Genomic DNA, 26,790 nt, shown 5'->3' on the forward strand with positions numbered 1-26,790 from the left:
TGAAACTGGTTTGATATCTTCATCCATGTGCATGTGTTTTGTCTTAAGGGAAACAACAAGGAGTGTTTCCAATCAAAGTTAAACACACATAAATCTATTGATTGATCGGTAACATCAGCTGTTTCTGGGTCAGTTCCTCTGAAGAGTGTGGAGGTGGAGCTGCAGGTGAGGGACCATGTGGCTACAGTGGTCTCCACCCTGAACTATGAAAACAAGGAGGACAAACCAGTAGAGGCTGTGTTTGTCTTCCCTCTGCCTGGAGATGCTGCTGTCTGTCACTTCAGTGCTACGATCGGACAGACGCAGATTGTAGCTGAGGTGAAGGAGAAAAAGCAGGTGAGCTGCACAGTGAAGATAGATACATAGATAGATAGACAGATAGATAGATAGATAGATAGATAGATACTTTATTGATCCTGGAGGAAATTCAAGACTTTCTTATTACAGTGGAGCTGAAAAACACTTTAAACACAGTGAAAGTGACCCACATGTGTCGTCTGTGCTCCAGGCTCATGAGGAGTATGATGACTTTGTGAGCGCCGGTCAGCAGGCCTTCCTATTGGAGGAGAGTGATCAGAGTCCAGATATCTTCTCTCTGAGTGTGGGCAGCCTGCCTCCAGGAGAGAGCGCCTCCATCAGGCTGGAGTACGTCACTGAGCTGGCTGTGCAGGCCGATGACGGGCTGAGGTTTTGTCTGCCTGCTGTGCTCAACCCTCGCTACCAGCCTCAGGGTAGGAAACCACCAGACGACACTTTCATCACTTTTCATCTATTCAATTCCAGTATTCCTCACTTGTCTCATGTCATGTACAGGCAGTGAAGGTGCCAGTGTTCAGGTGACCTCTGTTCCAGCCTCTCTGGTGCCCTACAGTCTGTCTTTCTCTGCCCGAGTGTCCTCTCCTCGTCCAGTCTCTAAAGTAGAGTCCAACTGTTCCCTGGACCCTCTCCAGTACCTCAACACAGAGCAAACCCAGGCCACGGTAGGTGGAGTGCTAATGTGTCTGCTGTGTGTGATTGTTCCTCAGCACTGACAAACATACATCACTTTCTTTAGATTGATGAGTGTTGTGTGAACTGCAGGTCAAGTTGGCTGCAGGACACAAGTTTGACAGAGACGTTGAGGTGCTGATTTATTACAAAGATGCCCACCAGCCCACTGCTGTGGTGGAGGCAGGACAGGCCTCTGCCAAGCCTGGTGAGTTAGTGAATGAGTCCAGTTGTTGCTTCACAAATAAACAGGTCATTATCCTCCAACTGATGAGGTTGTTGTAATAACTGGTAGAAGCCAGATGTGTGGTCATGTTCCTGTCTCTCCTCTGTGTCTCAGGCTCTCTGATGGGTGATCCAGTAGTGATGCTGAGCCTGTACCCTGAGTTCCCCCAGACTGTCATGTCTTCACTGGCCTCCTGTGGAGAGTTTGTGTTCTTACTGGATCGATCTGGAAGTATGGATTTTCCAATGAACAGGAGGAAGAGAGACCAGACTCGCATTGGCAGTGCCAGGGTATTCATTATGTGTTGTTTCTGTCATAAGATCATTCATAGTGTCCCTCTCACTCAGTGGCCTTCAGTATCTTTCCTCTCTTCCCTTAAGGATACTCTGCTGCTCCTGTTGAAGAGCTTACCGATGGGCTGCTATTTCAACATCTACAGTTTTGGTACCAGATATGAACACATCTTCCCGTAAGTCACACCCTCATGTCACTCAGTGAAAAACATTTGTTCTTGTCTTTGGTGTTAATGCTTGAACCTTGGTGATGATGAGGTGACATATTCATGGCAGTAAGAGTGTGGAGTACAGCCAGAAGACCATGGGCAAGGCTCTGAAGAAAGTTACAGACATGAAAGCTAATCTGGGAGGAACAGAGATCCTGAAGCCCCTCCAACATATTTACAGCCAGCCCTGCATTCCTAATCAGCCGAGACAAGTAAAACACACAGACACACAACATGGGGAACAAGTTGCACGAACATGCACGTCAGCAGAGGTTTTTACCCTGATGAACAGCTCAAGAGCTGTTAGAACTAATGTGCTTGTATCCTACTCTCTCTGTACTTTGCTAGTTTAAGTAGTCCATTTCAGAGTGTGACAGCGATCCCGTGTTAATAAGCCCCAAATCATTTAGCTACAAGATGCCTCCTTTCCATCCAGTCTCTAATTGTTAGTCATAATTCAGAACATACAGTCTTATAATACAAATAATGATAATAATCAGATATTTCTGTCATCTTTGTGACACAACTTGTTATGGATAGTTTAGCCAGCGGACACTTAGGTTGTCCAGTTTTTAATTTACTGCAGCCCTGAGTGTAGGCTGATGTTACTTCTTGCAGCTTGAATCAAATGCAAGGAGAGAATTTTGCCTTTTGTTTTTCTTGTGTGTCACAAATGTCATCATGACTGCGACACAAAAAAAAACAAAACAGAAAGGTAAACAGCAGGAGTAAATGCTGATAGGACCGATTCACAATAAAGACAAAAGGCAGATGTCAGTGGGTGTTGGTGGGTTTTTTGTCGAGTGATGGGTTATTATAGTGATATGTAAACTTTCCTACAGGTGTTTGTCTTCACTGATGGAGAGGTGAGGAACACCAAAGAAGTTATCAGTCTGGTGAAGAAGAATTCAGGCTCCCACAGGTGAAACCACAAGAACACAAAACAACAAACGTCCACACAGTTCCATGAATGTGTCTCATCATGTTCCAGTGCTGAGTGTCTAAAACTAATCCACTGTATTGTAGGTGTTTCTCTTTTGGGATTGGGGAAGGGGCCAGCTCTGCTCTTATCAACGGGTTGGCCAAGGAAGGAGGAGGTCACGCTCAGTTCATCACAGGGGCTGACAGGATGCAACCCAAAGTAAGACATAGTTACAGATGCTTCCAGTAAGTTAAATCTTTCAGTGCCTTTCTCGTCTTTTTGCAAACTGTTTTCACTCATCAGGTGATGCAGTCGCTGAGATTTGCTCTGCACCCAACTGTGGAGGACATATCAGTCACATGGGATTTGCCAAAGGAGGTCTCCGTCACTGTCCTCTCTCCACCAATCACAGCACTTTTCCAGGGTCAAAGGTCACTGGTTTATGCCCAGCTCAGTGGGCAGGTAGGACCACACCAACTCATAAACCTACCTTTTTTTTAAGCAATGAGCTGTTTAAAATCTATACAAGCTATATAAAATACAATGCATTGTTTTTCCCATTAGGTATGTGATCACAGTTATATGTTTACTAACCCTGTAATGATTTTTTAGATTCCAGAGGCAGCAGAGGGTTGTGTGAAGGTGAAGTACAGCCTGGCAGGTCATCCCTCTCAGAACCAGCTCCACTTCAGTCTCACACCTGCACAGGACACTGGGTAAAACAGTTCAAACAAGTGCAATGCCAAGGAAGATGCATTTACAATTGATAATGTTAAGGTTACTGTTAAATTCAGGGATATGATATGAATTCAATATTATTGTGAAGGCTAATGTTTAGAATGGATGAAATTTCTAGTGAGTCGTTGAAGTCGCTGCAGCTGCTTGAGTTGTTTCAGTCTTGTTTCCATTGCGGCATTAATCCCACACAGTGGCACAAGACAAGTAGTTAAAGTTATCAAACCAATTCCTAAATCTTCAAAAACTCACCCCAAGCTTCCACTAAGCTGCATAAGTCTTATTAGCTGTGGGTTTAAATTGTATTCATCACTTTTAAATGAAGGATGAACTTGAAGACCATCTTGAGAGGACAGGTTTGCTTGTGGATAAGTAAAATGGATTTAGAAAAGCCAGAGCATGTGTTGTTCTCATATATATGTAGTCACTTATCTTCAAAAATTAAGGAGAATAGATTTACATTAGTTTGTTTTACTGACTTTTAGAAGGTGTTTTATTGGAGTAATAAAGAACCTCTTCAATAAAGGTTGTGTCATGAAAAACTCTAATATAGCGTGACAACCTGACCCTCGTAACCTTTCGTACTGCCTGTATCTGTGTGAGTTCAAGCGCAGTGCGCTGTCTATGTCTAACCACAGAGCTGTTTACCACCAGTTCTGTTCACGTTATTTCATTTCCGAAAGAGGAACTGTCAGCTATAGGCTCGTGCCTTCTGGAGGCTCCCTCCATCTCATCTTCGCCACAGGTTTGCAGACTGATTGTGCTCTGTGGGACTGTCTGACCTCTTTGCAACAAGAAAGATAGTTTGTAAGACAAAGGCTTTGTTTCAGTTCCCACCAACCTAAATTTTGATGAGAGTTGTTAGAAGCTGCTATTAATGGGAAGTTTTACAATTTGTCTCTTTATCAAGTGCCTGTTGCCTGTGTGCAGGTAAATGAATGCACAGCTGGATGCTTTACTGAATTTGATGTGAAGCAAGGAGGTATTTATGATGTTAATGATTTAGATCTGCAAAATCAAAGCTTCTAGCCTTGAGTTAAGGTTGATGAGACTGTGGACTGTGAGACTTGCTGAATGTGCCGATTATGCTGAACATTGCTGTAGATTGTTGCTGGAAATGGAGACTAGTAGATCAAGATAAATCACAAAAAACATATTTTAGAATGAAATGCAGGAGGGAAGTTGTGTTGGTTTTGATACGGGTCCAACTGTGCTGGCATACACTGATTGGTATAAATATCTTGGCTTGACGCTGGATGAGCACATGACATTTAAAGATGATGTCAATGTTGCAGCGCAGTCAGCAGGCAGATCTCTGGGTTCTCTAATGAACAAAGTTAAACATTGTGGTAATTTCCCATAATTACACACAACCTTACAATTCATGCATGTGTCCTGTGTCTGATTATGCCACTGGTGTTTGGGGTTCCTGTGAACATACACTTTGTAATACTGTGCATAGGAGAGCTATCCAATCTGTTTTGGGAGTTCACAAGTTAACTTCAGTTTTGGCCATGAATGGAGACATGGGCTAGGAACTCCCAGTCATCAGACATAAGTGGCAAATGCTTCAGCTGTGGAATAGACGTGTGAAGATGTCTGATCATGCCTCATTTAAGGTACAATTTAACTAAAAAAGGCAAAGATCCCTATTTGCACAGTGACGCTGAGGAGCATTACCGTTCGACAGGTTTTGTGCCGCTCCAGAGGAGGACAGACTTTGCTGTCCCGTCTATGTCGATGTAAGGGCCGTACTTTTTACATCAATGACCTCAATTTAAGCTGATTTCTTTTATTTGGATAGATGATTATGAACAACTTGAGCAGTGCTTCAGGAAGGGAACCATTTTGTAACAGATTTTCTTTGTTTTGAAAGAGAAAGCTGAATACCGTAAAATAATTTGTAATTTTATAATGAAATGATTTAATAATGAACTGTTTCAGCATTGCAACCGTATTTGCATTTTAAAATCACAAATGCTTCTCACTTGTTTGTTATCATGACCTCGTTGATTCTGTGTTAGCCCTTGAGAGAAATAAAGCCACATTTGCTGGGTTTGCATACTGTGTCAGATGTGATATTGATGCACTTGCGTATTTCAATTAGAATTGGTTAATCAATCCTGGCTATATAAAATAAAAATAAAAAATAAAAATCACCTCTCTGTCCTGTCTGCAGATCAACAGTCCACAGTTTGGGTGCTCGGAGTCTGATTCGCTCCATGGAGATGGAGAAGAACGGGGATGGAGGAGAGCATGATGAGGTAGTGAGAAAGAAGGTGGTGGAGGTCAGCGTCCAATCAGGAGTGAGCAGCGCCTTCACTGCCTTTATTGCTGTCAACAAAGGGGACGGCGAGGCGATTCAACGACCTCTGGTGTGCAGAAATTTTCTAGCAGGTGGTGAGTGTTACTGCTTTAGGTAAAGAGCCTGCGGTTTACTGTTTTACTGATCCATACAGTGGTCTGGATTTAATGTTCTCCCTTTTTCTTTTCTTATCTTAAAGCTATGTTCTTGCGTTGTTATCGTTTTGATGATTCCTCTAGGGATAAACAACTGGCTAAGGGCACTGGTATGTAGTAGAATTGTTTTTTATTTAACACATTTTGTATATTTCTGCATACAGCATAAACACAATGATAATGTATTGTGTTATATAACTAATAAGATGAATTTCTCTTGTAAGAATCTTACTTTTTATTCATGTTTATTTATTATTATTCATTTGAACCTTGCATGGCCTATTTTGGCTTTGGTTTCACAATACTTAATACTTAGTCATGATAGTTTATCAACATTCTTCATGTGACTGTGTCAAATTTTTCTCCCAAAAGCCTCAGGAACGTCTTTAAAGAAGACACTCAGATCAGGTAAATGTTTCCTTTTCAGATTACTTGTCTGTTTTAGATTACTTGTTGCCATTAAAAAGGAGGTAATCATCAAAGTAATTTTAAAGGTCAATGTAATAGATTGCTTTTCATGGACTCTGGCATGCTGTTGGTGCAAAATTATTACAAAGGATCCTCAATAATTTGAGTGTAGAGAATTTTGTTTCTGCTTCTGAACGAACTAAATAAATACAATAAAAACTCTTGTCTGTTAGTCCATTTAACAGCACAGAAAGTTGTATCATTTATCTGATATTTTGCATTAAAAATTGGTCAAAAGGCACCAACACCACAACACGGCCGAGAGCTGAAGATCAGAGACCAGAGCTAGCCGAGCTGAATCAGAGCTTGAGGCTGGCTGTGACTGCCATATTATTCATGAACATTTAATATTTATTAAATGACAATACTAAATACTGTCACTGATGTGGTTAGAAGCTGTTCCTGACCCTGCCGGTCCTGGAAGAGAGCTTTCTGTCACACCTCCTAGATGGGAGGAGGGCAAAGTACAACATGTGGTCAGGGAAGATGGCTGTTCCCGACGACAGATGAGTAAAGCTGTCAAAATAATCTGATTCCAGCTTCTGAAATGTGAATATTTTCTGGTTTCTTCACTCCTCTATCACATTAAACTGAATGTCTGTGGCTTGCGGACAAACAACAGTTTAGGATATCCACATCAGGCTTTTGAAAAACGCTAATCACCATTTTTCACCACTTTCTGACATCTAATACCAAACAACTAATCAATTGATCGAGAACAGAGTATTCAACATTAAAAATGATTGTCAGTTGCAGCCTTACTCTGCAGACCTCGCTTGTGCTCTGCAACATCAGCGCAGGGAGTTGAGGACCACTGATGAATTGGACATCGTTCCCCAGCCAGCCCGAGTCAGAGCAGGTGCCACAAGCGAACGTTTCAAACCCTCAGCTGTTTCAAGTCCTACATAAAGTGATTGGATGATTGCAGACACCTGCAGCAGTTTCTGATCAGTGTATTCTTGTTAAAATCCTTCCAAGAGTTAGGACCTGTCTCCTTTATAACTGCGTTGTAGCTATAATATTCAGGTTGCGATTTGTTTCGTATTTCTTCTTTTTCTGCACGAGACGCCTTTTCTCCAGGAGTTCTTGTTAATGCATCTAATACAAACAAACGCAATCCTAATGATTTGCTTGACATCTCCTCTCAATCAACAGTTACCAGCAGAATTGCCTGCTCCTTTAGGCGTAGGCAGAGTGCCCCACCTAAGACCAGCGGTAAGCAAGCATGTGGCATGTGGGCTATCTTTTTCTCAATCTAATTAAAGCTATTAAAGTGTGTTAGAGATCCTACATGTTTAAAGGGACATGCCTTGGATCTAACAGTATTTCCTTGTATCTGCTTGGATTATCCATCACATCCAGTGACAATACATGTATGTAACTCCAAGGTTGTGACTTTAACAATTTTATAGTGAACAGTTGACTTTGTGTTGTTAACAGACAGGGATTTCCATACAATCTGTGCGATCCGTACACACAGATTTCTTTGTGTTCATACTTTCTTTGATTTGCTTCTCAGAAAAGACTTCATATGGGGATAAAGACATTGAACCTGAACAGCCTCCCAGAGACTCTTTGCTGCAGCTGGTCTCCCTCCAGAAGGCGTCTGGCTGCTGGGAGTTGGATCCAGCTCTGGCTGCTGCACTGGGAAAGACCAGCGAGGAGGTGGAGAACACAAAGCCTTCATCGGTTGGTTACTGTCAAATACTACAAGAGTGCAACTCTACAAAGTCTGTTCATGTAAATGGAGTTCCTTACAGGCTTCATGCATGGACAGCAGAAAGGATAAAACCTGTTAAACTGAATCAGACCAAATCAAATATGGATGTATAGCATCTTTACATGTTTACATTCACTAGTAAGCTCGCCGTGTACGGACAATGTCTGGTGGGCTTTGGCCTTAAATCTGTTCGTACTGTCCTCAACCTCTGCATTTCTTTGATTTGGTGTGTTAGGTGAACCAGGAAGTGTGGGCCACCATTCTGGCTCTGATCTGGCTTCATGGCTTCAAGATGGATGCTCAGGAAGAGTGGAAGCTTCTGGCTATGAAGGCTGCGTCATGGCTCCGTGCTCAGAACGGTAACAATCATAATGATAAGAGCTGATCTGTAGTTTTTAGCAGTGTGAGCTGCTTATAATTTGTTGTTCAGATATTTCAATCTCCTTTGCTGATGACTTGTTTTGCGTTTTTTTTTTTTTTTTTTTTTTAATTTCAGCACCATGTGTGACAGAGTGTGTGGAGGCTGGAAACGCTCTGTTTGGTTACAATGTGCAGAAAGACGCCCTGGGGCTCTGAGGTGTTCATTATACTGGCTTCTCTTTCAGGATTGACAGAAGCAGATTTACTTTATCCCACAGCTTTTATTGCAGTTTACTCTTTGCTACCTTTGCTGTTAGAAAGCCCACACCATTTGTGTATTGTTGACTTGTTTGCTGAGTTGAGTTATATTCAGTAATAGCTTGTTTCTGTAAGTTGTCATATGTCTGGTGTTGAACGCACCACAGCCGTTCCAATGTTGTTGAACGCACTGCACCTGCGTGTGAAATGACGTGCGGTGAATGGTGTTTTCTCCTGATACTATGTCAAGCCGTTTTTTTAAATTTGAAAGCTAGACTGGATATGTATTGCAGATATCTGTAAATTCAATTCTTCCTAGTCAAAAAGAACATTTCAGATATCCACAATGACATACTTCCTAGGACAATTGACATCACTTTTGCCATTCATGTGTATTGGGCTTTCAATTTCAGATATCCACAATTACATTCTGCATATCTAGAATGAACATTCTGGATGTCTGAAATTGAATTCTTACAAGGAAAAACTCCCATTTCAGATATCTTCAATCCAATTGTTATTAGTCATAATTTTCATTTCAGATATCCAAAATGAACTATTTGAGATATCCAGAATGTAATTTTGAATATCCAAAAATACATTGTGACTTGTAAAATGTCATTATGGATATCCACAATATATATATAGATGTCCACAATTGCATTTTTACTAGTCATGATACAAACTGTGGATATCTGTAGTGACATTTTTACTAGTCACAATGTATTTTTGGATATTCAAAATCACATAGTTTTTCCTTTTAGATATCTAAAATGAAAATTATGACTAGTAAAAATTGAATTGAGAGATATCCAGAATGTTCATTCTAGATATGCAGAATGTAATTGTGGATATCTGAAATTGAAAGCCCAATACACATGAATGGCAAAAGTGATGTCATTTGTCCGAGGAAGAATGTAATTGTGGATATCTGAAATGTTCTTTTTGACTAGGAAGAATTGAATTTACAGATATCTGCAATACATATCCAGTCTAGCTATTAAATGTTAAAACAGCCATGTATACTTTTTAAGGATTTTTAGATATCTTAAATTTAGTTTTTACTAGTACAATCAAAGTTGCAGGTATCTTAAAATAACATTTCTACTAGTAAGAATGTTATTGTGGATATCATTAATTACCATTCTGACTAGTGAGAATACAATTTTGACTAGGAGAAATGCTATTATGGATATCTAAAATGCAATTACAGATAGAAGTGTGGTTCGATTAAATGTTAAAACGGCTTGCCATACAATACAGCGGCAGGTAGATGGTAATTTCCAGCACGTAGTACTGTCTTAACTCGGACCCTAACGTTGTGTTAAAGTGTATTGTTTAGCTGTGCACAGACTAATGATATCTTATGCTCGTGTGTTGTTACAGCTAATAAGCTAAGCTAATAAATGTTGTCTGTTGTCTGTCCACACCCTCTCCCACAAGAGGGTCCTCGTGTGAGGTGATTATATGATGTATTTGAGTACTGAAAACAGACCTTTGTAATCTTAGTTTTCTTATTTGTTGTTTGTGTATCAGGTATGGCGTTTGCTATACTGATGGTTACTTTGTATTGTTATTACAGACCACAGCCAAATAAATGAACCCTAAACTGGACAGCTGTATCCGTGCTCTTTAACGGGAACACCAACCCTACACCTCGCCACTTTAAGACTAGACTCCTGGAGACAACATCTTCTCTTCTTCTTCTTTTTTTTTTTTATCTGCTTTTATGTTAATGAGCCTGAGCATCTTTTTACTATTCTTCATCCACCTAGGATCAGCCATCTATCAAGAACTGTTACAATGTGTCTTTGTGTTGGAAATGGTTTCACTCAAAAATAATACAAGTTGAATCTTTGGATTTATCAACATTTCTCTCCATGCAGTATTTAATAACACAGTCCAGAGGGAGAGATGTTTTTTTTTTTTTTTTTTCTTTATCACATTTTGTGTTTTGTCATGACGGGCAGATACCTAGTATAGAATGTGTTTTTCAAGAGGCCAATCAAAAGTACTGCAGCTTTAATTTTTTATGTTTTCCATCAGAATTGAATATATATACAAGTTTAAAAAATGTCCCAGATTAGGAACATTACATAAAGGAGTTATAAGTAAAAATAGAAATAGATCAACACTAAACTTTTGTGCTTCAGACTTAATGAACGCTGCCCCAAGGAAGATATTGAGTATAAAAACTTGAAAGATAACTGAAAAGTCAGAGTGTACAAAAGAGCTGCTGAACAAATGAGGAAAAAGCAGTCAGGATACATAAATGAGGTGTGGTGTTTCTTGATTGATCCTATTCAGTTGTACTTGAAGTGCCCCTCTGTGGTGTTCTGACTGATTGTTTCTTGACTTGGATGTTCGATCTTCACGGTGCAGAATGTGCAGAGTTAGTATAACACTAGAGGGCTTAAAATAATCTGCTGCAGGGGGAAAGTTTCTCTGTCTTTATTTTCTCAGTCTCAGATTCAAATTTGTACATTCAAGCATGAGTTTGTAACATGTAAGTAATTTGTGAGCCAACTGTAGTCCAATATTCCATGTGTGGGAACTGAAGACTTAACACACACACACAGAATTGGCAACCTGTCAAATTGTACTTGTTTATACAAAAAAGGGGGCAGAATATCACTGATTTCTAGCTTATTAGCATGCTAACTTAAATCTCTCTGCAACATAATACACAGTGGTCACTGCCCTGGACCTGGGCTCATGTGGCCTACACATGAAAAAATGCTGTGAAATGGCGCTTTTTTGTATTTTCACAAATACATTGAAGGCTTTTATGTCAACAGGAGATACACGTTAGAGTAAAAATATCTAAAAGTTCGGGATATCGAACCCTGTGATGTCCCCGGTTGTACAGGAGCATCGGTTTCTTTAGACGTTTTAATACTGAGCAGCAGGTGGAACCACAGCTCACATAAGCACAAGACTGGAAATCAGGTCACCATGAGCGAGGACAATATGAAAAAATAAATAAATAAATGCTACAGTAAACATGATCGAAATGTATGATTGTGAAACAATTGGAGACTGTTTCATTGTCCATCTAATGTTCATATCATCTTCCCCGTATTTACCACGTCTGTCAGTCCAAGCGCTGACTTGACAATGAATGAACACCGCCATCTATGGATGCAGTTTGTGGTAGGTGACAATACGTTTTTCAGGAAAGGTGAAATCATGCTACAGAGAATTAAACAGATTCTGCTTTGATTATGATGGAGATAAACTACACTCTGGCTTCCGCCGGGAGGCACCTTTCAAAATAAAAGCCTGGTGCATATTTTCTCCCTATAATCATCATGCCATTCACTGCTTTCTGAAACATGTAACTATGTTTGGATACTGTTAACAGGGAACATCAGACTCATTGGGTAAACTCCCGACACTGACTGCAGGGAGGAGCAAATGAACAAATCAAACACACGCCGGGACCGTGATTTGATTTGTTCTGGGCGTGTGCTGCGTTTGAGCAGCTGGATGAAGAGAGCAGCTGTTACAGGCTGTAAACCTCCAGGTTTATGTCCACAAGAGAAACACTGACAACTATACAAAGTGTGCTGTGAGAGGTAGGTGTCCGTCTGTTTGTTCAAACAGAGTCAAATGTGACGCAGTTCGTATCTCTAATTAATGTTGGCTTGACAGATTGATGCAGCTCTTCGTAGTTAACGCAACAGTTTTCAAAAAACATTTTGAATATTGATTATGCGGTCAAAGCAAATGTCTGTATATGTTTTAACTTTATCACCGAACCAATAAATGTGTTTATCTTTTGTTTTGCTTTGGTCTGTACAGCAGGGAGCCCTCAGATAAGCTTCACACCTGCACCGGTGGGATGTCAGGGATGTTATATAGGAACAGTTGCATGGTTAACAGGTTGCTGTCAAACCATCGGAGCTGTTTCTGTTTTCTGTATTTTCTTCTGCATGAATGAGGTCAGTCAGTGTGTCTGGATATACATCCATCAGGCATAACTACTGCTTAATATTGTGAAAGTTCCACTTGTGCAGCCAAGACAGCTCTGACCTGTGAAGACATGGACTGAAGACCTCTGAGGGTGTCCTGTGGTGTCTGGCACCAGAGCCTTTTACTGGGGCTCCTCTGGGTCCTTTATGTTTGGTGGTGGGGCCTCCATGGATCAGACCTGCTCTGCACGTTTTACAGATGCTTGATCAGATTTATTGTGTTCCTCAATCTGTTGCCGAGCAGTGTTTGCTGTGTGTCAGGGCACATTGTCCTGCTGGGGGGGGGGACCACTGCCATTGGGTAGTGCTGCTGTGATGACGGGCTGAGGTTTTGTCTTCCTGCTGTGCTCGACCCTCTGTACCAACGTCAGGGCAGGAAACCATCAGACACTTTGATCAGACAGTCTTAGAGCCTGCTTCTACTTGGCATTGAAATGTGTCTTTGGTGATCCAAGTGGACAGCTCTCCGCATGCATCTCGATGTCTGCTTATGATCAGCTCTCACTCTCCAGTTGTATATGCAAATAAACACAAATGAAGACATAAGCTGCTTTATAACATGCAAAATTTAAACAAAATGTGGCTTAATGAGCATTACACAGAATTTAGTTTAAGTGTCTCCCAACCCAAAGTTTTTTAAAGTGAGTCTGGGGACCTTCTCCTTGGGCGAAAAAAGGAAAATTTATTAGTCACTGTTTACTGTATCTTTAAAATATGAAATAAATGTGTATTAGGTGAAGTGATCAAACAGTAGCAGCTAAATGTGATGCCAACAGGCCAGTCCAGCATCGCTGCAACAAACTGACACCTCCTTCATGGAAGGAGACTATACAATATTTTGCATTTAATGCAGAATTGGCAATTAGCCAAATGGCAGGCATCAGTTAAGTAGGTGGTGTGTCCTTCGAGTTGTCCACTTGTGATTGGATCACTTTAGATGTGTGTTAATGTCAGGTGTAAACAGGGCCTTAAACTGCAACTTCGTGCACAGCACACCTGTCTGGACTTTGAAGGTTTTACTTCAGTAGTCACATGGCAGTGTGCAACAATATACTGATACTGAAAACACATCTTTGTTTAGTATAGTGATACTCAGTACTATCCACTGGCAGTGCCAGGGTATTCTTCATGTGTTTCTGTCATAAAATCACTCATAGTGTCATAGTGCCGCTATACACAACATGTAACTACCTTTTTTACTCAATGTGCTTTTGTTAACAGAGAGCAATTGACTCATTAGAGACATTTCCAGCACTGACTGCAGGGAGGAGCAAATGAACAAATCTAACATACCCGGGCCCATAATTTAATTTGTTCTGGGTGTGTGTTCCAGTCTGTTCTCCAGGTTTATATCCACAGGAGAAACCTTGACAACTATACAGAAGCATCTTTTGCTGTAAGAGGTAGGTGTTTTGACTGTTTGTTTAAATAGTTCAAGATGAGGCAGTTCTTTGCTCTAATTAATGTAAAATTGACAGATTGATTCAGTTCTTCATAATAACTTCACTAACAATATTCAGAGAACAATTTGACCGACCTGAATGTTGATGATATTGCCACAACAAATGTCTTTATGTGTTTTCGTTATTAAGGGGCATATTACTTTGGAAACAAAGCTAAATAACACTTGCTTAAACTAAAACAGAGTTTGCTGCTTTGGTTGGTAGTTATTTTCTTTACTGTAAAAAAATGATTGGAGGAGCATTGACAAATTCAAGCTGTGAATTTGGATGATGTTCACAAGAAAACATGTATCTTATACATATTTTTCTAACTGTTTCACCAAACCTATAAATGCCCATTTCCTGCTCTCTACAGCAGGACGTCCTCAAATAATGATGTCAGACTCGGGTCTGCTTACGCTTTGGAAAGAAAAAGGTACAGAGATGTAAAGTTTTGTTCCCTCCATTAAACTTTTGTCTCAATAAAGAATGTTATCTGAGGGATGGGAAGGGGGTGGTTTCATGTGTAGCATAAAGCATGTGCTAAAACCATGTATCACCAGTAGGATGCGCCAAAGCATGTGACCCTAGAGATGCCTTGAGTTAATAAATAACCGTGTCTAATGATTTTAGCTGTTTGTGCTTTGATATGTTCCTCTGCAACCATGAGGATGGTTGTCCAGTTCGTGAAACTGGTTTGATATCTTCATCCATGTGCATGTGTTTTGTCTTAAGGGAAACAACAAGGAGTGTTTCCAATCAAAGTTAAACACACATAAATCTATTGATTGATCGGTAACATCAGCTGTTTCTGGGTCAGTTCCTCTGAAGAGTGTGGAGGTGGAGCTGCAGGTGAGGGACCATGTGGCTACAGTGGTCTCCACCCTGAACTATGAAAACAAGGAGGACAAACCAGTAGAGGCTGTGTTTGTCTTCCCTCTGCCTGGAGATGCTGCTGTCTGTCACTTCAGTGCTACGATCGGACAGACGCAGATTGTAGCTGAGGTGAAGGAGAAAAAGCAGGTGAGCTGCACAGTGAAGATAGATACATAGATAGATAGACAGATAGATAGATAGATAGATAGATAGATAGATAGATAGATAGATACTTTATTGATCCTGGAGGAAATTCAAGACTTTCTTATTACAGTGGAGCTGAAAAACACTTTAAACACAGTGAAAGTGACCCACATGTGTCGTCTGTGCTCCAGGCTCATGAGGAGTATGATGACTTTGTGAGCGCCGGTCAGCAGGCCTTCCTATTGGAGGAGAGTGATCAGAGTCCAGATATCTTCTCTCTGAGTGTGGGCAGCCTGCCTCCAGGAGAGAGCGCCTCCATCAGGCTGGAGTACGTCACTGAGCTGGCTGTGCAGGCCGATGACGGGCTGAGGTTTTGTCTGCCTGCTGTGCTCAACCCTCGCTACCAGCCTCAGGGTAGGAAACCACCAGACGACACTTTCATCACTTTTCATCTATTCAATTTCAGTATTCCTCACTTGTCTCATGTCATGTACAGGCAGTGAAGGTGCCAGTGTTCAGGTGACCTCTGTTCCAGCCTCTCTGGTGCCCTACAGTCTGTCTTTCTCTGCCCGAGTGTCCTCTCCTCGTCCAGTCTCTAAAGTAGAGTCCAACTGTTCCCTGGACCCTCTCCAGTACCTCAACACAGAGCAAACCCAGGCCACGGTAGGTGGAGTGCTAATGTGTCTGCTGTGTGTGATTGTTCCTCAGCACTGACAAACATACATCACTTTCTTTAGATTGATGAGTGTTGTGTGAACTGCAGGTCAAGTTGGCTGCAGGACACAAGTTTGACAGAGACGTTGAGGTGCTGATTTATTACAAAGATGCCCACCAGCCCACTGCTGTGGTGGAGGCAGGACAGGCCTCTGCCAAGCCTGGTGAGTTAGTGAATGAGTCCAGTTGTTGCTTCACAAATAAACAGGTCATTATCCTCCAACTGATGAGTTTGTTGTAATAACTGGTAGAAGCCAGATGTGTGGTCATGTTCCTGTCTCTCCTCTGTGTCTCAGGCTCTCTGATGGGTGATCCAGTAGTGATGCTGAGCCTGTACCCTGAGTTCCCCCAGACTGTCATGTCTTCACTGGCCTCCTGTGGAGAGTTTGTGTTCTTACTGGATCGATCTGGAAGTATGGATTTTCCAATGAACAGGAGGAAGAGAGACCAGACTCGCATTGGCAGTGCCAGGGTATTCATTATGTGTTGTTTCTGTCATAAGATCATTCATAGTGTCCCTCTCACTCAGTGGCCTTCAGTATCTTTCCTCTCTTCCCTTAAGGATACTCTGCTGCTCCTGTTGAAGAGCTTACCGATGGGCTGCTATTTCAACATCTACAGTTTTGGTACCTGATATGAACACATCTTCCCGTAAGTCACACCCTCATGTCACTCAGTGAAAAACATTTGTTCTTGTCTTTGGTGTCAATGCTTGAACCTTGGTGATGATGAGGTGACATATTCATGGCAGTAAGAGTGTGGAGTACAGCCGGAAGACCATGAAGGAGGCTCTGAAGAAAGTTACAGACATGAAAGCTAATCTGGGAGGAACAGAGATCCTGAAGCCCCTCCAACATATTTACAGCCAGCCCTGCATTCCTAATCAGCCGAGACAAGTAAAACACACAGACACACAACATGGGGAACAAGTTGCACGAACATGCACGTCAGCAGAGGTTTTTACCCTGATGAACAGCTCAAGAGCTGTTAGAACTAATGTGCTTGTATCCTACTCTCTCTGTACTTTGCTAGTTTAAGTAGTCCATTTCAGAGTGTGACAGCGATCCCATGTTAATAAGCCCCAAATCATTTAGCTACAAGATGCCTCCTTTCCATCCAGTCTCTAATTGTTAGTCATAATTCAGAACATACAGTCTTATAATACAAATAATGATAATAATCAGATATTTCTGTCATCTTTGTGACACAACTTGTTATGGATAGTTTAGCCAGCGGACACTTAGGTTGTCCAGTTTTTAATTTACTGCAGCCCTGAGTGTAGGCTGATGTTACTTCTTGCAGCTTGAATCAAATGCAAGGAGAGAATTTTGCCTTTTGTTTTTCTTGTGTGTCACAAATGTCATCATGACTGCGACACAAAAAAAAACAAAAACAGAAAGGTAAACAGCAGGAGTAAATGCTGATAGGACCGATTCACAATAAAGACAAAAGGCAGATGTCAGTGGGTGTTGGTGGGTTTTTTGTCGAGTGATGGGTTATTATAGTGATATGTAAACTTTCCTACAGGTGTTTGTCTTCACTGATGGAAAGGTGGGGAACACCAAAGATGTTATCAGTCTGGTGAAGAAGAATTCAGGCTCCCACAGGTGAAACCAGAGAACACAAAACAACAAACGTCCACACAGTTCCATGAATGTGTCTCATCATGTTCCAGTGCTGAGTGTCTAAAACTAATCCACTGTATTGTAGGTGTTTCTCTTTTGGGATTGGGGAAGGGGCCAGCTCTGCTCTTATCAACGGGTTGGCCAAGGAAGGAGGAGGTCACGCTCAGTTCATCACAGGGGCTGACAGGATGCAACCCAAAGTAAGACATAGTTCATATGAAAAATACATATGAAATTAAAGCTGCAAGTAGCGTTGAATGGGCACTCGCAGTCCACGCGGGTCAGGGCATGCTGCCATCGGGCTTGTTCACGCAACGCCTTCCAATGAGGAAGCCTTTCCTTTATAATTTGATGGCCTGCTCCCGCTGGTTTTAAGTAATGTACACTGAAGTCACAAGAATTCCCTGCAATCGACATGATGAACAAATAATGAGAGGACTACCACTGTGTTACCATACAGCCTCTTAAACAGAGGTTTGTATCCATTAACAAGGCAACACTACCTTCCGGTGGAGAAAGCCTGTGACGAGTGATATTTCAGCTGTTTTTTTTTTTTAATTTGCCATTTAGCCATGAAAGCGCCGTCTATTGGCCGATTTGAACCAAATTGTTCCCAAAGCCTCATCGGGCCATGGAACACAAATAGCAAAAGTGTTGTGGTAATCGGACAGTATTTGGTCAAGATATACAAGACTGTCTGTTTTGAACACAATGTGGAGGAATTTGTTCTTGCATATTTTGGCCGTTTTTTGGACCAATAAGATTCTTTTGATAACACTTGATAGCTTGATTGTAGCGCTGCCTAGTGGTGGAAATTGAGGACGACAATAGATATGACATTTTTTGGCAGGTTTATTCCAAATTTGGTGATTTTTGGGGTATGTTCAGGCAGTGAAAAATGCGATAATTTGGGACAATAAATGTCACAAAATGTCAAAAAAAATAGGGACCTGGCAGGTTGAGACCTGCTCGGGCCCCAATAAGAAATGCAGTAACACATTTGTGTTCTGACAGAAGTGATGCTTCCAGTAAGTTAAAGTGTCTTTCTCATCTTTTTGCAAACTGTTTTCACTCATCAGGTGATGCAGTTGCTGAGATTTGCTCTGCAGCCAGCTGTGGTGGACATATCAGTCACATGGGATTTGCCAAAGGGAATCTCTGTCACTGTCCTCTCTCCACCAATCACAGCACTTTTCCAGGGTCAAAGGTCACTGGTTTATGCCCAGCTCAGTGGACAGGTAGGAGCAGCAGCATCTCATAAACCTCCCTGTTTGGATTTTTTGAAGCATTTAGCTACATAAAATACATTTTCCCATCAGATTTGTGATCACAGTAATATGTTTACTGACACTTTAATGCTTTCTGTCAGAGTTCAGAGGCAGCAGAGGGCTGTGTGACGGTGAAGTACAGTCTGGCAGGTCATCCCTCTCAGAACCAGCTCCACTTCAGTCTCACACCTGCACAGGACACTGGGTAAAACATGAGATAACCGCACCGTTATTCATTGAGTCCTGATTTTACAAATGTTGAATTTAGATTGATTATTTACATGAAGTAAAAGGAAACCAGCAAGGTGTGAGAAACAATGCAACAAGAGACGGTTTAGAAGAGGAGGAAGAAAGTTTAATATATTATTGCAAATATGTGTATAAATGTACATCTGTCTGCAGATTAACAGTCCACAGGTTGGCTGCTCGGACTCTGATTCGCTCCCTGGAGGTGGAAGAGAGAGAGAGCAGAAGAGAGCAAGATGAAGGAGTGAAGAAGAAGGTGGTGGAGCTCAGTGTCCAATCAGGAGTGAGCAGCACCTTCACTGCCTTCATCGCTGTCAACAAAGGGGACGGCGAGACGATTCAAGGACCTCTGGTGCGCAGAAATGTTCCAACACCCAGTGAGTGTTATTTTAAGAAAAATAAAAAACAAAAGCCACGCTGTACTGAAGATATACTATTGCTGATGATGACTGGTAATGTTGAGAAGCATGATGATGATGTACCGCTGCTATGTAAAGACAGTGTGGTGTAATGGCGTCCTGAGCAAGGAGCAACCATTGCAGGGAAAAAAGTCCATTCAGAAGTGATACAAATATATATATATATATATATATATATAGCCCTTTTTTTGTACTCATCCTTTGTACTCATCCGTAAACATGTTTATTTCTGTTGTAAAGATGGTCTATGGGCATACACATACACATATGAGCTCTTTGACAATTCTCCAATTGTTTGTCAGTTTTGTCGATTTTTTTGTTCACTGATATTAATGTGTTCACCTCATACTCTTCTTTTAAAATCTAAGAAATAATGACCTGTGCGATGTCCGCCGAGGAGTGTATGTTGCGCCTTTCTGCTCTACCTGCCATGGAAGGTAATTAAAGAATTAAATAAGACTTCATTGGTGTATTTCTATAAATACACACATTGTGGATTGTGAAATACTTTATTTACAGTAGGAGCTGCTTTAGTTCTGTTGTGCTCTGGTCAGTCATGGGGACAGACACTGTTTACATTTGGTGTGTGTATAGATACGTGTGTGTGCTTCTGATATGTTACGTTTTTAACACTATAAATATTTAAAGTTGTACTTGTTTGCAGGTCATTGTAATAATCTCATAAACAAGCAGTTTACTGGTTGATATTTATCTCTACTGATTCTCATATAATGTCCTGATCTGGCACTGTTTCTTTTAATCTCATAGTGAATGTAAGACATCGTCCTACTCACCCGGGCAGAAAGATGAAATGTAAGTATCAAAGTATATATAATGCCATATTAATGCAGAGATTCAGCGTGGATATTTTAGACATTACATCATCATTATTATAGTTTTTGGTCGACCAAGGAGTTCTGTGGCACCGAGGCACAACGGATATCATGCTGTGTTTACTCTGCTCTCTCTGTAGCTGTTGCTGGCATCTTTGGAATTTTTAGTAAGATGAAGAAGAAGCTCTTGGGGAGACCAGCTAAGATGTCTAACCCGCTTCCTCAGATACAGTGTTCGCCAATAGAAATTGATCCTGGTACGTAGACACACGCCACAGCTGCCACTATTAACATGTCAGGGCAGATTTTACTCTGTTTACTCTGTATAACTGAACTGTTCACTCTGATGTTTTATATCAGCAACATTTTGTAATATTTCAGTAATAAGTCAGACTTTCTTATTTTTAGGACCCTGTGAATTGTTTTCATTTACATTATATACAAGTCATATACATTATAAATACGTGAGGGCTAATAAATGATATTTAGTTGTTGTACGCTGTATGTTAAGATATTCATCACTTATATCTTTCATCATGTAAAATAGAAAGGCCTGTACAAGGTTTAGTTCAATAGCTCAGCCACAAAGCCTCCGATGCTCAGTTTGCTTCTGACCAGTAACTTCAGAAGGTTTTATATCCTGATAAAACATCCGTTACTTCAGTGCCAAAGATCAGTGATGATGCAGTAATGGTGACAAGTGCGGCCACTGGTTATCTTTTGTAGAGTGCTGGATTTGATGTTTGGTCTATAACCTGTCACTGTGAAGCATGTAAACAGGGCACAATAGTAAATCATAATACACTTAACATTCATCTGAACAGAAATGATTGAGATCGATTACCCTCCATGAAATCAGAAGCCGTAAGTTGTGGTGCTGAGGCACTTCGGGAGTTTGGGTGTGTAGTATGGAAGCCAACAACAGCCAACTGTTTCCTTTTTTCATGCTTTTGCAATGGAAATGTATTTTAAACTGCTTGATCCCTGTCATACACTGTTACCATGCTTGATGTGAAATGGGCGTCATGCTGTGGAGATCACTATGAGCTCTAGGATTGGCTCAAGTCTCACAACAAGCTGTCTAATAAAGTCACAATGTCTCTGCGGTTATAATGGGCTTTAAGTGAGCAGCAAGTCATTATTTTCTTGTGATAAATTGTCTTCTTAGCTGGTTGTCTTCTGTTTGATAGATATAAAAAGCTGCATGAACTTGGTATTACAGGAAACCCTTTGTCATATCATGATAACAATCTAATGGACTAGTGATCTCAATAATGACTTTAAAAAAGTAATTGTAAACATGTTGATTTCTTATGTAATTCTTAAAGAGTATTTTTACTTCATTGAATCATGTTTCTTTTAGAGTTGTTGTATTTGTATCTAATTTCTGGTGCAGTGCTTTATGCATTGGGTTGGTTATGTTGCTTTTTGTCTGAAAAAAAAAAAAGAATAATCAAGAAAAGTGAACATCAATATTTTGCCTACACTGTTATACTGTTTATATTTATTGTATCATTTGTGAGGACCAAAAAAAAAAATGACACTACCGCTACTAAATTTTATTGTTTTTCTTGCTGGGTGTTATAATAATGTAAACTGTGACAGTGCATGGGGCAACACGCACAGAAGTGGCCACCGAACTCTAAAAGTTAATGTGTTGCACCACTTTTCCATTGCAATCAGTCCTCTAATTCAATGACATCTTTCAGTCATGCGTCTGAAATCACTCTATTTAACATATAGCAGGATGGGAAACAATATTAGAGGCACAGACATGGAAAAAAAGAGAGGGAAAGAAAGCGCCTACATTTTCAGTGAGATTACAGGAAGTTACAAACTCTAAAATCCCATTAAGAACAGCTGCAAACAGCTTTGGGGCCTGAACAAACAATAAAAGAGACATTTAAACTGCGATTCTGACTTCGTGGACACTTAAATAGACTCTCTCAGTCTTTTTTTTTTTTTTTTAAAAACCCAAACCTCTCGGTGTAGTTGCACTCAGAAGACAGTTTGCTGCAGCTGGCCAGTGACGCAGCTGCAAAGAAAGCGAAAGTGTACACAAGCTCCACCCATCCGGTGATTTGGCACGAATCAAGCGCCCCTCATAGGCTGCTGATGACTCGACTCGGGCATTAGAGGAGTTTACAGTACAGTCCTATAGACCGTGTCTGTGTGCGGCTGCCCCACCGTGTTAGGTAAACTCGCATATTGACTGTCTGCAGGAGGAAAAGACAACACATTCTCCACAAGTCCTTCTCCTCCCAGGTACGCGTTTCTCCCGTGCTCTTCCGCCTCTCACGCAGACACGACTGGATCATTAAGACCGCTAATGGCTCGGCTGTAACTTTAGTTAGAATGAGAAACATCAGTTTGGTTTTAAGATGAATACATAAATAAAAAAACATTTTAGGAGCCACGTTTTAATCAAGTTCGGTGTCGAACATAGCAGAACAGTGATGCACTGCAGCCAAACTGTGATTATGTGTGCTGTTTCTCTATTGAAGGTTTTTGTTGTCATTACTCTCAGCGGCGCTGAATTACGGGAAACTGTGGAGAGCTTGCGTACGTGCGCGCGGCCGTGTCAGTTTGGGACCGTGTGAGTAACGGGGAGAGGAGCTGAGCCGCGAGTTTCACTTGATTATTATTACCAAACAAACAAACAATCAAAGAAAAACAGTAACGTCCTCCTGAGCGTTTTGTACTCTCCTGTACAAGTGCAGGACAAAGTAAAATAAAGCACTTACCTGTGATGGAGTGTTGAGGATGAGTCCAGGAGCCTCTGCTCCTCTGTAGTCTGGTGCTATGTCAGCAGATGGCCTACTCTCTCACTTTTTTTTTTTTGTTACATACTGTTGTAAGTTGAGAAAATTATGATGAGATTGTTGTCCTCATACGGCATTTTTTGTGGTTTAATAATGCAATAAATCTCAGGAGCAAAGGAATAAAGTGTAAATCAAGGACGAGTAAAGGCTGAAACACCCTCCGAGACTGTTTCAGGGGTTAAACTGTGATCACATTCACTGACTGTATTTCTCTGATATGGCTTTCTCTAACATTGAAATGCACCAAAGATATTATGTAGATGACATCTAGGTACAAATAGAGTCTGAACATTTAGATCTCCGTGTTTATTTTCTGTTATACAGGTACAAAGATGGCCTGCTGTGGTCTGCTGACTGCCAACAAGGAACCAGGTAAACAGTTGTTAAACATTAAAACCTCATTAATTTGTTTTAAGTTTGACGAAATAACAGATTTGAAGTTTGGTATGGGGGGGGGGGGGTCAAATTAAAAGATTTATGTTAACTCTGTATGCTTAGTTGTTTGTGTATTTGATTTTCTGTTTGTGTGTGTGCAGGAAAAAGTGAAGTCATTGTGAATGTGCGGGTGTACGCTGTGATGTTGTATGTGTGCAGACTTTTTTTCTATGCAACTGTGTGTTTTGGCCACAGGGAGGCAGCAGAGAGCTTTTTCTAATTCAATACATACACTTTTTGGGAGCAGGAAGAGTGAAAGATTGTTCAGACCTTTCTGACTTAAATAAATATGATTAGGTATGTTGGTTGATGTTGCATTAAACATGTGTGCATATTAAAGATTTCCTTCTGTTTGTGGGTCAGTTCCTCTGAAGAGTGTGGAGGTGGAGCTGCAGGTGAGGGACCATGTGGCTACAGTGGTCTCCACCCTGAACTATGAGAACAAGGAGGACAAACCAGTAGAGGCTGTGTTTGTCTTCCCTCTGCCTGGAGATGCTGCTGTCTGTCACTTCAGTGCTACGATCGGACAGACGCAGATTGTAGCTGAGGTGAAGGAGAAACAGCAGGTGAGCTGCACAGTGAAGACTTTCTCACTACAGTGGAGCTGAAAAACACTTTAAACACAGTGAAAGTGACCCACATGTGTCGTCTGTGCTCCAGGCTCGTGAGGAGTACGATGACGCTTTGAGCTCCGGTCAGCAGGCCTTCCTATTGGAGGAGAGTGATCAGAGTCCAGATATCTTCTCTCTGAGTGTGGGCAGCCTGCCTCCAGGAGAGAGCGCCTCCATCAGGCTGGAGTACGTCACTGAGCTGGCTGTGCAGGCTGATGATGGGCTGAGGTTTTGTCTGCCTGCTGTGCTCAACCCTCGTTACCAACCTCAGGGTAGGAAACCACCAGACGACACTTTCATCACTTTTCATCTATTCAATTCCAGTATTCCTCACTTGTCTCATGTCATGTACAGGCAGTGAAGGTGCCAGTGTTCAGGTGACCTCTGTTCCAGCCTCTCTGGTGCCCTACAGTCTGTCTTTCTCTGCCCGAGTGTCCTCTCCTCGTCCAGTCTCTAAAGTAGAGTCCAACTGTTCCCTGGACCCTCTCCAGTACCTCAACACAGAGCAAACCCAGGCCACGGTAGGTGGAGTGCTAATGTGTCTGCTGTGTGTGATTGTTCCTCAGCACTGACAAACATACATCACTTTCTTTAGATTGATGAGTGTTGTGTGAACTGCAGGTCAAGTTGGCTGCAGGACACAAGTTTGACAGAGACGTTGAGGTGCTGATTTATTACAAAGATGCCCACCAGCCCACTGCTGTGGTGGAGGCAGGACAGGCCTCTGCCAAGCCTGGTGAGTTAGTGAATGAGTCCAGTTGTTGCTTCACAAATAAACAGGTCATTATCCTCCAACTGCTGAGTTTGTTGTAATAACTGGTAGAAGCCAGATGTGTGGTCATGTTCCTGTCTCTCCTCTGTGTCTCAGGCTCTCTGATGGGTGATCCAGTAGTGATGCTGAGCCTGTACCCTGAGTTCCCCCAGACTGTCATGTCTTCACTGGCCTCCTGTGGAGAGTTTGTGTTCTTACTGGATCGATCTGGAAGTATGGATTTTCCAATGAACAGGAGGAAGAGAGACCAGACTCGCATTGGCAGTGCCAGGGTATTCATTATGTGTTGTTTCTGTCATAAGATCATTCATAGTGTCCCTCTCACTCAGTGGCCTTCAGTATCTTTCCTCTCTTCCCTTAAGGATACTCTGCTGCTCCTGTTGAAGAGCTTACCAATGGGCTGCTATTTCAACATCTACAGTTTTGGTACCAGATATGAACACATCTTCCCGTAAGTCACGCCCCACTGTCCAGCAAATATGTTCCTGTATTTTGTCATAATGCTTGTGTGCATGTTAGAGTTGGGAGACTCTTTGCATCTTAAGAATTGTTGTGATTTTGATTCAGAGGCTGCACAGAGGGCTTTGATGTGATTGTAAAAAAAGTTATCCATGCTTCTTGATGCAACAATTTTTTTGTCTTTTGGATGTGTGGCCACTTGCCACTTTTAAAACACAGGTTTGATATTTGGATTATTTGGAGGGCACCATGGTTGAAAAAAATAGATGAAGTCACTTTCATTGTCTTTTTTTGCTCACCAAAATTTCAGAGGTGATCAAGCTTAGAACGTGCATAAGACACCTGTTCACGTCAGTAATGTATCGCCATCCAATTGGTTGAGCCATAAGGAACACACAGCCTGGTCTTACAAACATTTTACAGGTGATAATAGAGAAATTAGCTTTATGTGCAATTTAGCGCCCCCTCAGTTTCTGAGTGGAACACCACTGGGGGTAAAATCAAATCTCAGGTCTGTATTAATTTGTTAGACGTAATGTAGGTGCTAACTACAAACAAAACTCATTACGTCATAACAGTTTTATTTGGTGAAAGCTTGAATGTTAAAGTAAACATGTACGTAACTCTGTGATCTGACCCTCTCAACTGAAGTGACATAGTGCAGAAACGAGTGATAGGGGGTGGAGTGGCTGAGACAGAGACACCATTCACCCTGTTACAAGACACTGGACCATCAACATGATGCTGAGGCTGTTATTTTTAGGTTACGCAATATTTTATGAGACATGAACGAGAGCGAGAGAGAATCGCGATGCATCTAAAAATAGATTTGGGCCCCCAACTCTGGATGTGGTGTTTATGATGAGTGCATGCATTTGTGTGATGCAGTATGAGTGTGAAGTACAGCCAGAAGACCATGGAAGAAGCTCTGAAGAAAGTTGAAGGGATGGGTGCTGATTTGGGGGGAACAGAGATCCTCAAGGCCCTCCAACATATTCACAGCCAGCCCTGCATTCCTAATCAACCGAGACAAGTAACACACACACAAACACACACACACACACACACTGCATGTTTCTGTCTGTTAGGTCATGTGACTAGTTGTGATATGTAAACTCTCCTCAAGGTGTTTGTCTTCACTGATGGAGAGGTGGGGAACACCAAAGATGTCATCAGTCTGGTGAAGAAGAATTCAGGCTCCCACAGGTGAAACCACAAGAACACAAAACAACAAACGTCCACATAGTTCCATGAATGTGTCTCATCATGTTCCAGTGCTGAGTGTCTAAAACTAATCCACTGTATTGTAGGTGTTTCTCTTTTGGGATTGGGGAAGGGGCCAGCTCTGCTCTTATCAACGGGTTGGCCAAGGAAGGAGGAGGTCACGCTCAGTTCATCACAGGGGCTGACAGGATGCAACCCAAAGTAAGAGGGATATGAAAAACAATAAAGCTATAAAGTTAGACAATGCAACAGCTGTCTGAATCTGAATCCAGACAGAAATCTCGGCAT

General features: G+C 41.5%; 1 protein-coding gene across 18 annotated transcripts in view; it reads left to right on the forward strand.

Moving 5' to 3' along the window:
* Positions 1-26,790, forward strand: part of LOC119032115 (von Willebrand factor A domain-containing protein 5A-like) — a 59,349-nt gene that overhangs the window by 27,106 nt on the left and 5,453 nt on the right. For 14 of the 18 annotated variants that reach the window (XM_037120979.1, XM_037120960.1, XM_037120937.1 and 11 more), the window contains 14 exons: positions 19,084-19,304; positions 19,715-19,783; positions 20,115-20,159; positions 20,320-20,436; positions 23,326-23,373; positions 23,800-24,002; positions 24,097-24,319; positions 24,402-24,568; positions 24,669-24,783; positions 24,916-25,091; positions 25,182-25,270; positions 26,167-26,311; positions 26,405-26,484; positions 26,589-26,703. In XM_037120979.1, the coding sequence (XP_036976874.1) occupies positions 19,084-19,304; positions 19,715-19,783; positions 20,115-20,159; positions 20,320-20,436; positions 23,326-23,373; positions 23,800-24,002; positions 24,097-24,319; positions 24,402-24,568; positions 24,669-24,783; positions 24,916-25,091; positions 25,182-25,270; positions 26,167-26,311; positions 26,405-26,484; positions 26,589-26,703 (1,813 nt within the window). Of the gene's footprint in view, positions 1-133; positions 337-508; positions 732-813; positions 981-1,080; positions 1,196-1,327; positions 1,504-1,593; positions 1,683-16,234; positions 16,261-16,350; positions 16,440-16,539; positions 16,685-17,315; positions 17,396-17,498; positions 17,614-18,492; positions 18,652-18,782; positions 18,887-19,083; positions 19,305-19,714; positions 19,784-20,114; positions 20,160-20,319; positions 20,437-22,275; positions 22,445-22,757; positions 22,776-23,325; positions 23,374-23,799; positions 24,003-24,096; positions 24,320-24,401; positions 24,569-24,668; positions 24,784-24,915; positions 25,092-25,181; positions 25,271-26,166; positions 26,312-26,404; positions 26,485-26,588; positions 26,704-26,790 lie in introns of those variants that run through there. The other 4 variants (XM_037120952.1, XM_037121043.1, XM_037121059.1 and 1 more) reach the window with 4 other exon arrangements.

This window comes from Acanthopagrus latus, chromosome 2 (genome assembly GCF_904848185.1).
Source record: "Acanthopagrus latus isolate v.2019 chromosome 2, fAcaLat1.1, whole genome shotgun sequence".
Classification (NCBI taxonomy): Eukaryota; Metazoa; Chordata; class Actinopteri; order Spariformes; family Sparidae; genus Acanthopagrus; species Acanthopagrus latus.